This window comes from Medicago truncatula, chromosome 7 (assembly GCF_003473485.1).
Source record: "Medicago truncatula cultivar Jemalong A17 chromosome 7, MtrunA17r5.0-ANR, whole genome shotgun sequence".
Classification (NCBI taxonomy): Eukaryota; Viridiplantae; Streptophyta; class Magnoliopsida; order Fabales; family Fabaceae; genus Medicago; species Medicago truncatula.
Genome location: NC_053048.1, coordinates 11,306,407 through 11,319,609, shown reverse-complemented (window position 1 = coordinate 11,319,609; position 13,203 = coordinate 11,306,407). Strand labels below are relative to the sequence as shown.

At 33.4% G+C, this 13,203-nt stretch overlaps 1 protein-coding gene across 2 annotated transcripts; it reads left to right on the top strand.

Annotated features, from left to right (window-relative positions):
* The first annotated feature begins 3,064 nt into the window (after positions 1 to 3,064).
* LOC11437846 (protoporphyrinogen oxidase 2) lies at positions 3,065 to 12,844 on the top strand. Of its 2 annotated transcripts, none has more exons than XM_003622154.4 (18): positions 3,065 to 3,203; positions 3,367 to 3,406; positions 4,480 to 4,615; positions 5,274 to 5,339; positions 5,594 to 5,644; positions 5,785 to 5,841; positions 6,593 to 6,669; positions 6,785 to 6,821; positions 7,682 to 7,747; positions 7,888 to 7,928; positions 8,663 to 8,795; positions 8,937 to 9,104; positions 10,468 to 10,542; positions 10,808 to 10,931; positions 11,026 to 11,134; positions 11,393 to 11,467; positions 11,532 to 11,638; positions 12,543 to 12,844. In XM_003622154.4, exons 1-18 carry the CDS (start codon positions 3,173 to 3,175, stop codon positions 12,647 to 12,649), a joined length of 1,500 nt encoding a protein of 499 aa, XP_003622202.1. In that variant the 5' UTR covers positions 3,065 to 3,172; the 3' UTR covers positions 12,650 to 12,844. The 2 variants fall into 2 exon arrangements, with proteins under 2 accessions (XP_003622202.1, XP_024626364.1); XM_024770596.2 differs by having other exon boundaries at positions 7,682 to 7,750; positions 7,891 to 7,928.
* The last annotated feature ends 359 nt before the right edge of the window (positions 12,845 to 13,203 follow it).

Below are 13,203 nucleotides of genomic sequence, written 5' to 3'. Positions count from 1 at the left end.
AACAACGACTCATGCAACAACCCGACTTCACCTCTAAGACTCATGCAGGACATGACAACTCTACTAAGACTTCTCAACAAATGCAACTATGCATGTGGTACCATAACAGAGCCGAAGCCCTCATCTTTATAGAATGGTTAAAGCATTCTTTTATCAGGACATGAGTCCTCATCATAACATCGTTTTGAACAACATAGTGTTCCATCGTTTTGAACGACAAAGCGTTCCAGGACCGAAGTCCTCATCGTTTTTATGCTTATGCAACTGACTCCACTTGTGTATATCTGCATACAACTCAACGACAAATGCATATGTACTTATATGACTCACCACCCCTTAATGCAACTGACTCCACTTGTGTATATCTACATACAACTCAACAACATCAACGACAACCACCACTCATCAATGCATATATGTAAATATGACTTATGACTCCACTTGTGTATATCTACATACAACTCAACAACAGCAACGACAACAACAAATGTACATAATTAATTATGACATACTCCACCTCTTAGTCAACTATGACACAACGACTCTTAATAGCAAGATCCATCAACACATTCACAACAACATATATATTCACCCACCATATCATAATACATCAATTCAGTAAGCAATCATGTTCTTGGTAAACAATGCAGTCACATATAATCAATAATAAACGGCAACATGGCAGCACTCAAACATTCTTAAGATATAACAATATCAAATGGTAATCAACATCAACTTAAACATCTTATATAATCCACATAACGAATATATTTCACATTAACCAACATTACCCAACATTAACCAACATTACCCACAACATTAACCAACATTAGGTTAAATACTCTTAAACAGCTTAATTGAACTCATAATACTTCTAGTTTCGAGGTTTGGAATTATTCCCTAAGTTTTGGATTAACTTAGAAACGGTTGTGCTGAATTTTCATAAGATTTCCCTAAGACCTACTTGGAGTATTTTCATCATAACTCCTAAACTAAAAATCATTTTAAAGTCAAACCAAAGCCATTGGAAAGCTAACAAAATTATCTACAACTTTCATGTTTACACCAAAGGCCAATTCAAAACAGAAACGTGTGAAAAAGACACAAGAACGCGAAATAAGAAATGGTGTCAAAAGACACTTCGCTTAAGCGAACGAGGCTTCGCTTAAGCGAACTACTTACAGTAGCCGTTCGCTTACAGCTCGCTTCCGGCTCGCTTAAGCGAACAGTCATCGTTTCTGCATAATTTTTCACGGGTTTAAACCATTTTTCACCCCAAAACTCCCAATTTTGATCTCCCAATGCCCAAACATGTTTTCAAAGATTGTTTATAGGTTCATTATACAATTAGGCATCTAAAGGAACATAAAACATGCATCAACAACAACAATTACAGATCATTCCACCATCATACACAAATTCATCAATTCATCCAATCACTCATAATTTTCAATCAATTTATGATCACAGCAGCAACAAAGATTAAGTTTTCATTCTGAACATTATATTACAAGAGAATTAACATGATCAATACCCATTCCCCTCAGAATCATCATCAAACCCTAACCCACAATTTATCTTCCAAAAACTATGCAATTAGGTCAATTTTCAAAAATTATAGATTATGATTATTGAGAGATAGTCTCACCCTTACGTTAATTCAATTGCCCAAACAAAGCTACAGCAAAATCGATCCTCTCTTGCTCTAGCTCTCCCTTGTTCTTGATTTCTCTGGTTTTTCTCCCAAACTTCTCAGTTGTACGTACAAAACTATTTCTCCCTTATTCTTTCCTTAACTTCCAAAGTATAACTCCTCTATTACATTAAACTCCCCCTAAATTCCATTAATTACTAATCAAAACCCCACACTCCAAAATAATTCTATTTCTCCACTTATTCTATTAAATAATGAAAATAACCATTTAATAAAATACACCACACCACAAAATCAACATAAATCATTTAAAATCATATAAAAGACTTTAAATTAACTAAAAATAATTAAATAACAATTAGGGCGTTACAAGGTCCCTCACGACAATGAATTAGCAAATCCATTAGCATTTATTACTCTTGATTATTGTTATATTCACATGATAATTCATATCTCTACCCCATAGGTCTGAGCATACAATAATCAAGAGCTCAAGATATATTCAAATGATAATTCATTTCTGTTGAATTTCTTTTAACATAATTTCTAACTCAAAATTTGTTCTAGTTAGTAGGTACTAGTGCTACATCTAACATAAAGATAAAACAACTAAAGCATAAGTTCTTTCATGTGACTTAATAGCATGAATATGATATTTGATACTATTGAATCAACACCTTCTTGTACAACTCACCTTCCTGTACAAATTTGAATGTCATTGTCTATGCACAATGTATTAAACTATGGTAATAATAATCACAACAGACAACTTCAAGCTTGTGTATTTTAGTAAGTGAATTTATGCATTAGTTATTCAAATCTCTCCACCAAAAATTGGATATTGTTGTTGAAAGACACATCAAAAATACTTAAAGTGATTATAATTAAACACACCGTTCATAATTCATTTCTCTATATATGTAATCCTTATGCCATTATATACTAAAGGGAGAGAGGTAACAGAACCACAACACTATGACACTACTATAAAACTCCAAACCTGCCTCAAGATCAGCTTCCAAGCCAAAAAGGTCCCTAATAGCCAGGGACTTGAGTGAAATTAATTTTGTGTTTACTGTCAGGGACCTAACTGGTAGTAAGTATGCACAGTCAGATACCTAACATTAGATTGGTGTTTAATAGAAGATTGATTTTGAAAAAAAAAAAGATATTAGATGACATTTAAGAATTTAAGATTTTCGGATTTAGGGATTTGATATTCAATTTGGGGATATGATTTTTGGTCCAGGGACTAAAGTGACCATTTTCTACTTTCACTTTGGTGCATGTGACACCTCGTATGCGCCACATCATCACTTAATAGATTTTTTTTAACGTCAGGGATTAACGGAAGTGCAGAATTAGAGACTTATTTATATTTAATCTTGAGTCAGGGACCTATGTAACAGCAAACAATGTTTTGATTTCAAAGAGTAGCTTACACATCTCCGAGCATTGGTGAAACGTCAAAACCCCCGCGCGTAAGCTAAACCATACTGGACGGAAGCTGAGTCAGAGATGGCCTCTTCTGCAAAAGATGATAATCCAAGTAACTCTCTCTCTCTCACACTCACAGTTCATTCACATTTCCTCAATTTATTCTCATTATAACAATTATCAATCTCTTCATAATTAAAATGAAGAAAAAATATGTCTAGGTTCATGTTTAGTTGACTTAGATGATGTGTGATAATTCTTTAATTGGTCTGCAGGATCTGTTAAAAGAGTTGCTGTTGTTGGTGCTGGTGTAAGGTACGGTTGTTGTTTAACTTTTCATATCTTAAATTTACCTTCTTCTTTTTTTTTTTTTTTTTTTTTTTTTTTTTAAATTTTTAGTGTTAAATAAAAAAATTTGACGGAATTATGGTTCGCCGCAGTAATTTAAGAAAATGACATAATTGAATGTAATCACATGTGTTGGTGTCTGACACCACCAGACACGCCTTCAATTAGAAGTGTTGGTGCTACAGACCTGGTAACTGTAACAAGCAGACAGAGTTTATGGAAAGCTTGAATGGAAATCAAAAGCAGATAAATAATAAGCTACAAGATGAAGACAATCGTCAAACTCAATGATTCCAAACACGCCCTTAACACGAGGTCTTGTCCTTCAAGTTCTGTGAGGGTTTTGAATATCATATATTATAACAAATTAAAGTATGTGCGAGGGAACTGATTGCATTGTGTGGCAGATTGTGGATGAAAAATGAATTTACAAGGAATGATGAAATGTGATTTCACGTTATTTCATAATTGCTATTTGGCTGAAAAAAGATGATCGTTTGCAATTGGAACGTGATATGGACTGTTAAATTCAACTAGTGATGAATGGTATACCACATAACCTATGAATCACCAAGACGAACACAACATTAACAATGAAATGCCAACACCGGCAGTAATTTGAGAAAATGACATAATTGAATGTAATCGCATGTGTTGGTATCGGACACCAGACACGCCTTCAATCAGAAGTGTTGGTGCAATAGAGTTCGTAACTGAGTGTATTAACGTTTCCTTCCCTATTCTTAGTATCTTCAACCCAAACCCCTCTTGACAGCCCCCTTCCTCTATTACAGAATTCCTATTCTTAATACCAATCCCTTTTCTTCCTTCTGTTTTATACTTTTTTGGACAAACAAGACACCTCACCAGCTCATCAGTTTGTATGCTCTATTGTATTCATGAATGCTATTTGCCTGAATTAATATGATTGTATGTATGCTCTAATCTATATTATACTCCATGATGCACATTATTACCATTGATGTATTTGATAATATTCATGACAATCGCGCTGTCTAACTTTGTTTTCTGGTGCCAAGTGGGCTTGCTGCGGCTTACAAATTGAAATCACATGGTCTAGATGTAACTGTATTTGAAGCTGAAGGAAGAGCTGGAGGGAGGCTAAGAACTGTTTCTCGAGATGGGCTAGTTTGGGACGAGGGAGCTAATACAATGGTAAGTTTACTAGTACAAGTGTACATAGCTCTTTAGATTTACAGTATATGCAAGTAAATGTTGAATAATTCCGTTCAGAGTGTAGATTTGTCTCAAATCCATTGATGTTGGATCATATTATCTAATGGTCTGTAGTCAATAAAATATCAATTCCAAACCATTGATTTTTCAATCAATATTATTAATATTCATGTGGACTCTATTTTCATGAGCATCTTCTATTTTTGAGGAGGAGGATTTCTAACAAGTTGAATCTAGTTTTGGAAAAATTATGAGTAACCCACCCTATCTTCCAGCCATTTTCGAATTTAATGCATAACACAACCCTCCTGAATTTTGGGTTAATATAAATCAAATTTGTAGGTTTTGACATCCCATAGGTAGGCTAAGAGCGAGTATGTTATCTTGCAAGCTAATCATCGTTCTTCTTTTGATAGCACATGCTTCATACATGACCTATGAGATGTGAAACTAACACTATTTAATTTTTTTAATCCAACCTAAACTTGAGGGGGTTATGTATTGCAAAATAAACTTCATGTATAAAAACTGAAAATGAATTTGGGGTTTATTTGTAATATACCCTTTAGTTGATACTTTATTCTAATATAGTAACATAATAAGTTCTTAATTTTCATGTTTTGTCCTCTTTTTGCAGACTGAAAATGAAATAGAGGTTAAAGGTTTGATTGATGCTCTTGGACTTCATGAAAAACAACAATATGTAAGCATATTTTGGGCTGGAACCTTGTATGAGAGACCATGTTTTCTCAATAATATAAAGCAATCTTCTTTAATTTATTTTCCACTGATGACTGCTTTAAAACGTTTTTAGCTGCTAAAACTTTAGCTCTTTTAATTGAATTAGAATATAGATTTTATTATTGAAATTGGAAGTTTAGGAATATTGGTGATTGATCTACTGGGGATTACATATTTGTTCTGTTTATAAGATTGATATTTTGTATTTTGTTACAGCCATTGTCACAGCATAAGCGCTATATTGTGAAAAATGGGACACCAGTTCTGGTATGTCTTGCCAATAACTTCTGTCATTCTAAACTGCGTTTTTATTAGTCCATTTTGAAATAATTGGACTTCGGAAATTGGTTTTCTGATTTGACAGAAATTTGTGTCACAAAATGAAATGTGGTAACTTATTTAATCAGGTACCCGCAAATCCTGCTGCACTACTGAAGAGCAAACTTCTTTCTGCACAATCAAAGGTTTCTTTCTCACATCTCTAAGAATCTCCAAGTGTTTTGAGCTTTCATAGTTTTCTCTTTTGTTGGCACGAAACGCTTTCTATTTGATTAACGTGACTTAAACATGTTTTCATTCACACACTCCTCAAACACTCCTCTGCAATCCGTTCTATCACATTTCCTGTTTCCCGTTATAACTTTTTCCAAAGGTAGATTTGGGATATACCTCACATAGCATCTGCCAATATCTTTCGTTTCTTCAATTTCTGTGGTAACTGTCTGACTGATAGGACCCAGTAGATCATCGGAGTGAACTACAGAACAATTCCTCTTTTTACAATATAGATAAGTTAACAGAACTTTGAGGGTTTCACTTAGGCTGTGTTCTCTCACTCTCTAAATCTTTTTTTTTTTAAGCTCACTCTCTAAATCTTACAATCAGATATAAGAACTATGTAGAACTTGTGGAGCTCGGACAACCCTCCCCTCGAGCTAGCTCTTGAGGTTATGACTTGACTTATTACCCCAAGTTCTAAGACACAGGAGTCTGTAATGCGATTCACTCAAGGAAGATGATGAAAAACTTATTCATTTTATTTTATTATAATAATAATAATAATAATTGCTATTATGCTATTTTTCTTATGTTTTTCTTATTCTTTTTAATTGTGTTTGTGGAGTTGAGTACCTCTTCTAAATATAGCTACTTAATATTATTCATTTATCTAGCTCAGGAAAGATAGCTTGAACACTTACCTTTCTAATTTTGCAGATTCAGGTCATTTTCGAACCGTTTATGTGGAAAAGAAGTGACTCATCTGCCGTGCGTGATGAAAATTCCGAAGAAAGGTGTGCTAAACCTCAATAATGGATCCTAGTTCTATAAAACCTTGCTCTCTGTATAATTTATATTTTAATATAGCGCAGAAGTGACATCTTTAGCATTTTGTTTTGTTTCTCGCAGTGTTAGTAGATTCTTCGAACGCCATTTTGGGAAAGAGGTATATGTCACAAGTCACCCATTTTCCTTTCTGCTTATGGCTAATATGTTCTATGTCTACAATGCACTATGTACATTCTCTATCCTTTTATTTATTAAATGATAGAAAATAGAGACATAATATTGTGAAACCATGTATTTCAACAACATAGAGGAGTCCTTAAAAAAAAAAAAAACAACATAGAGGAGTCCATTTTATATAGGCTCAAGGCACTAAACAAATTAGTTATAGGAGATATTACTCCTATTTGCATGATATTTTACAATATGATATGTCTATGCAAAAAATACAAAGATCATAATGTATTTTCAACACTAACCCTCAAGTTGGAGCATAGAAATCATATGCACCAAGCTTGTTACATAGATAATAATTGAATGAAGGACCTCTTAGTCATATGGTGAAGGCAATTGCTAGTTGGTCTTTAAAGTTGACATAGCTCGTGGTGATGTCTTCTGATGTTATCTTCTCCGTGATAAAATGACAATCTATCTCAAAATGTTTGATCGTCTCATGGAAAATAGGATGAGAGGCAATATGCAATGCTGCTTCATTATCACATATGAGCGTTATTTGCATAGTCTCACCAAAATAAAGCTCTGAGTAACAATTTCAACGAGATAAACAATACGATATATACAAATTAGCCGAATGGAGATGAAAAATAGAGTGATCGGTCTCACTGCAAAATGATCAAGCCTACCACCGATGATAACGAAGAAAGATATTATTCAATTAGTACATGCTATAATATGATATTATATGCCTATACAATAAATACAAAAATCATAATATATTTTTGATATCATTTATTATTTTTATCTACTATTTCTTACTTCTTTTCAAACAATTATTTGAAGGTCGTGGACTACCTCATTGATCCTTTTGTTGGAGGTACAAGTGCAGCAGGCCCTGAGTCTCTTTCTGTGAGTTGCTTCTCAAAGTTTTAAATACTTTTACATATTTCATATTAAATTAGTTGTAACAACTTGTAAATACTAATATTTGTCATATTAATATTGGATAATAATATAAAATGTTAATACCTTTCATAAATTTCAAACAGATCCGCCATTCTTTCCCAGAGCTATGGAATTTGGAGAAAAGGTACTGCTTGCAACTTTCTTATAGTACTATAAATTTATTTAGCTACTGGCATTCAAATTTTCTAGTCTTAGTTTTCTTCAGTTCATATTTTCATTTGATATCTATATAAATAAATTGTGGTCACGGAGCTCCTTGTGCTGTTTACTTTTAGTCGATGTATTTGTGTGTTATATCTCAGTGAATAAAACAAGAGTTTGATTTTGATACACCGTCAATAAATCACAACCAATTGTATGTGTGACTTTAAAAGTTGTTGTGATTGAAATCAAATATTTTTAATGAACTCACGATTATTTTTAATGAACTCACGATTATAATTGATTAATATTATAAAAAAATCTTTACATTGACTGGTGTATACGAATTAAATCTATAAAACTAAAACAATTAGTTATCAAAAACTATTAGACATGTCAAAGTTCTGTGCTTAACCGCATGATCTGGTGAGCATGAATCATTGTTCTGATCTGTTTTGATTGAAATATTTATGTCGAAGTTGTGTATTTAGGCCACATTACTTTCTGTTATTCCCCTGCTCTCTCTTCTCTACCGAATTGATCACCCTACCTCTCTCTTCCCAACCAAATAAATCCTTCCTCACCATTGGGCTTATAGAGCATTCTTCTCTTGTACTCACATGAATTATGAGCCAATCTGAGTCCCCCTAGAAATGTAAGATATCATTTCTTTCTTTACTTTCTTGGTTACTATGTGGTGTATCCTCTATGTTTCAGGTTTGGTTCCATTATAGCAGGGGCTTTACAATCCAGCGTATTTGGAAAAAAGGACAAAGCTGGAGAAACTAAAGATGTACCAAGAAAAAACAAGCACCAGCGTGGTTCATTTTCTTTTCAGGGTGGGATGCAGGTATTGAATCATTGTGCAAATATTTATCCTTTGCGAAAGCTTGTCCTGTGCTTGATTAGAGCCATTGACCATTTGAATATTGTTTTCATCTTATTGATACATATATTTCATCTCATTTGTTTAACTGTGTATCCAGCACAGACACTGACTGATACATTGTGCAAAGAGCTTGGCAAAGATGACATTAAATTAAATGCGAAGGTTCTGACACTAGCTTACAGTCATGATGGAAGTTCCCCATCGCAAAACTGGTCTATTACTTGTACTTCTAACCGAAAAGCACAAGATGTTGATGCCGTAATTATGACGGTTAGTATGGTTTCCCTTCTTTTTCCATTTTGTTCTTTCCCGAATACTTCAAATTATGTATGAACATGTTAATATGACAAACAAGTGAACCGAAAAACACAAGATGTTGATGCCGTAATATGACAAAATTCAAATCGTAGAATGTATTTTTTTTTTCTCTGAGGATGGGTTGCTCCAAGATAAGTGAAAAGAAGTTATTTTGTTTTGTTCGAAGTGGGAACCGGGAACCTGAATATTATTGTATATTATTACCTGATAGTGCTATATATGTGATTGCATCTTTGACTGTTGCTTGCTAGTCTTACAGACCAATGCTAATCTTACTTTGCACTTCTCAAAAAATTAATTACAAAAGGTATTTGCAGGAATCTTGTCTAGAAATATGTTAAATCTATAATAGAACCTGATGTTAACAAACTCGAGAGTCCAGGTCAATTCTCAAGAGCCTCTGTAAGCTTGTAAGAGTTTACCTAATATTAAAAATAATATTACATCATCTATATTTATGTCATATACATAATATAATACCATTAACACAACAATACTTCAAAAGTTCCACCCCATAATAAAGCATAAATATTTTTAAATAGATAAGTATTTATTAGAAGTTTTGAAGACAAAAATCATGGCTTGTTTAAAAATTAATAAAAAAGCACACTTTGATTAGTAACTTTTAAATAGGTAAACTTTATAAGACCAAACAGAAATTGTGAAAAAATAAATGAAATTATAGAGAAACAACCAAGCCATCTCAAGGCATAATAGTTGCCCCAGAACAACAAGGCATAATTTGACCTAATCGTGATACAATTTTTTTCGAGCACATGCTTTATTTTTTAGCTAAATTAATCAAAACAAAAGGTTTTAAGGTCAATATATATTGCAGCACATATAATTAAAACCAGATGCCATACAATGTTGACAAATTTTTTTACACTTTAAGGCCAAACTATTGTAGAATTGCTTACTTGTAAACTCCCAGTAAAATTCAGTTTTAAAATTTTATCAAAGTTTACACGACAATGTATGAGTTTACCAAAAGAGAGTTTACATGGGAGCTAACTGATTTTTGTGATCTAGGATTGTAAACTCACAAGTGTTTAAGAGTTTACTCGAGAGTTTAACCATGAATTGTCTATTGATGGAGATATGGGTCGAAGTTTTATTGCTGCATTTTGTAATCTGCATAATCTAAAAGCTCCCCCGACTCTTATGCAGCATTATTCAAGCATTGTTCTGCTACATTTTTTTCACGAAGCACGATATGAGGCTTTATTTGACTTGGTTTCTGAAGTTCTTATTTCCAAACAGAGACACATTCTTACTCTTTATAACTTTAGACTTGGGACCTTTTATGACACAGGCTCCTCTTGGTAACGTCAGAGACATCCAGATCAAGAAAAAGGGAAACCCCTTCCCACTTAATTTTCTTCCTGAGGTATACAATATTTCAACTCGACCTAGATTTCAATTGATTTACTTCTAAATTTATTTGATTACATTTTCAAAATGGCATCTCATGCTCTTCTTGCACCATCACTGCTTGCTTGGTAAGGATCATAATAAAATCTATAACTTAATAAAATATTTATATGAATTTAAAAGCTTGAGTCAGAGCAACATCTATCAGTAAGGGCAAATGATCATGATAACAAGCTATAACCTATTTCTTGTTTTAACAACAGCATTAACACCTATTGCAGGTGACCTATTTACCACTCTCAGTCTTAATAACCACCTTTAAAAAGGAGAATGTAAAGAGACCTCTGGAGGGATTTGGAGTTCTTGTTCCTTCAAAAGAGCAACAAAATGGTTTTAAAACCCTAGGTAATGCTTTTATAAGCCTTAAGCTCAAGAAAACTAAAATAGGTCAAACTATTCCTGAAATAACTTCCAAGTTCTGACTTCTTTTGCACAACAGGTACACTTTTTTCTTCTATGATGTTTCCAGATCGAGCACCCAGTGATATGCATCTCTATACCACCTTCATAGGAGGAACACGAAACAGGGAACTTGCTCAAGCTTCAACGTTACGTACCTATACTGTTATTATACTCTGATTTTAATCATGTACTTTGAACAATCATATATGTATCCATTGCGATCCCATGCCTGTCAATTGTCAGTTTCTCACTCTCATTCAAACTAATAGTTTAGATAAATTACACAGAAGTTGATTAAATGGGAATGGCAATGGAGTGACAATAGACACTCTTGTTGGCTTGTCATTTTGTTTTCTTTTCTTGATTACATTTTCGTTACTAATTTTCTCATTTACTTACTCCAGTGACGAGCTTACGAAAATTGTCACTTCTGACCTGAGAAAGCTGTTGGGAGCAGAGGGGGAGCCTGCATTCGTCAAGTATGTCATCTATTTATTTTCAATATTTCTTTACTATTTTTCTAATTATACTCAACAATTGCAGCCATTTCTTCTGGAGTAAAGGCTTTCCTTTATATGGTCATAACTATGGGTCAGTTCTTGAAGCAATTGACAAAATGGAAAAAGATCTCCCTGGATTTTTCTATGCTGGTAAGTTCTTATGGCAATGCTTCAAATACAAATAGTTTTGGTCGGCAGATAAAGAAGAGTGTTAACAACTCACTCACTTTTCAGTGTTCTCTATTATTCACATGGGTCCTGCTATTTTGAATATGGGTCCTACCACTTATGAATAGGATATAGGTAAATTAGTGGAACTCACATGGATTTCAACCGATGAGTGTTAGAGAGTGTCAAATGAGTGGTAGATAAATGATTAATCATGTTACCATGATATGCTAACTAGTAACAATTATGCAACCTACTCTTTAAGTCAAACTTTGCTTGCATTCACAAGTGTACCAGCGGCTCCGTCTAAGTTAACATGAGGTGGGTGGAGCCGCTTCAAGTCAGATTAGGGCATGAGGCCCCTGGTGTAATGTTGTGAATGCTAAAGTTTCAATGAAGACCTCTTTTTATATAAGAAAAACGATATCTTTGACACAAATTTCATATCAAATTTTGACATAAATTTGAATGGTTAACACACTTTAAATATGTGATTAGTTACGTTCACTGAGTAGTTCATAAATGTAATTAAGTGTCCAACTTATCAATCATCTACTACTATAACTTTGAATGTCGTTAACCACAATTTTCAAGTGCTCAAATATACATATATGATAGTTTCCTTTCCCACCCTCCACATCTGGTTAGGATTATGAAATCCGAAACGTTGTAGGGTGTTGTATGGGAAAAGAAAATCTCTACATATATATATCCACTAACCATCCAAATTGTGTTTAAATGTACATGATTTTTTGGCGTTTAAATATATATGTATTCATTAACCACAGTTTGTTGAAATATACACTTAAAAAGCTATGGGCAATGACGTTCAAAGTTGTGGTTAATTATGTTCGATGGATGATTAATGAATAATGAAATTTTGTAGGTAATCACAGAGGGGGACTCTCAGTTGGTAGAGCAATTGCCTCGGGTTGCAAAGCAGCTGATCTTGTAATCTCCTACCTCAACAATGCTTCAGACAACAGTGTCTGATAAATAACCATCTAGATGTACGAAGGTTTCCTTATTTCAACATCTGTAAACAATGTAATAATTATTACCTTTGAATAATGCAAATCCCCCAACTCCATTTTGAATTTGAAAAGGAAGTTAGTTGAAATACAATTATCTATTGTAGAATAAACTTTTATTCTGAAATGTAAACACCAATAGGGGTGTGCATTAAAACTGGGTTACCATTTCTAAAATCCAGTTACTATTTCTGACTCAGTCTACTCGAAAGTCAACACTTTGAACCCTAAAAATCTAAAATTTGCTTTGTTATTTGGAATCGAATCTTTAAAAAATTTGCTTGATATAAAAAATTTGACGCGTTAGTCCCCGTGAAGAAAGCTCAGTTGGTAGGAATAATGCATTGTAATATACAAAGGTCGATGATTGAACTACGGACACTCCACTTATTCATCTTAAAGATAGATTTTAATCACTAAACTACTTGACAAAAATAACAATTTAACATATTAAATATCTTTTATTCAGTATGTTGACCCCCTTTTTCGGCATAGTATGTTGATGCTCAAACACTG

Coding starts and splice junctions, on each gene's coding strand:
- LOC11437846 (XM_003622154.4), top strand. CDS start 3,173: ATGGCCTCTTCTGCAAAAGATGATAATCCAA. Junction 9,105..10,467: donor TTGATGCCGTAATTATGACG/GTTAGTATGGTT, acceptor TTTATGACACAG/GCTCCTCTTGGTAACGTCAG. Junction 10,932..11,025: donor AAATGGTTTTAAAACCCTAG/GTAATGCTTTTA, acceptor TTTGCACAACAG/GTACACTTTTTTCTTCTATG.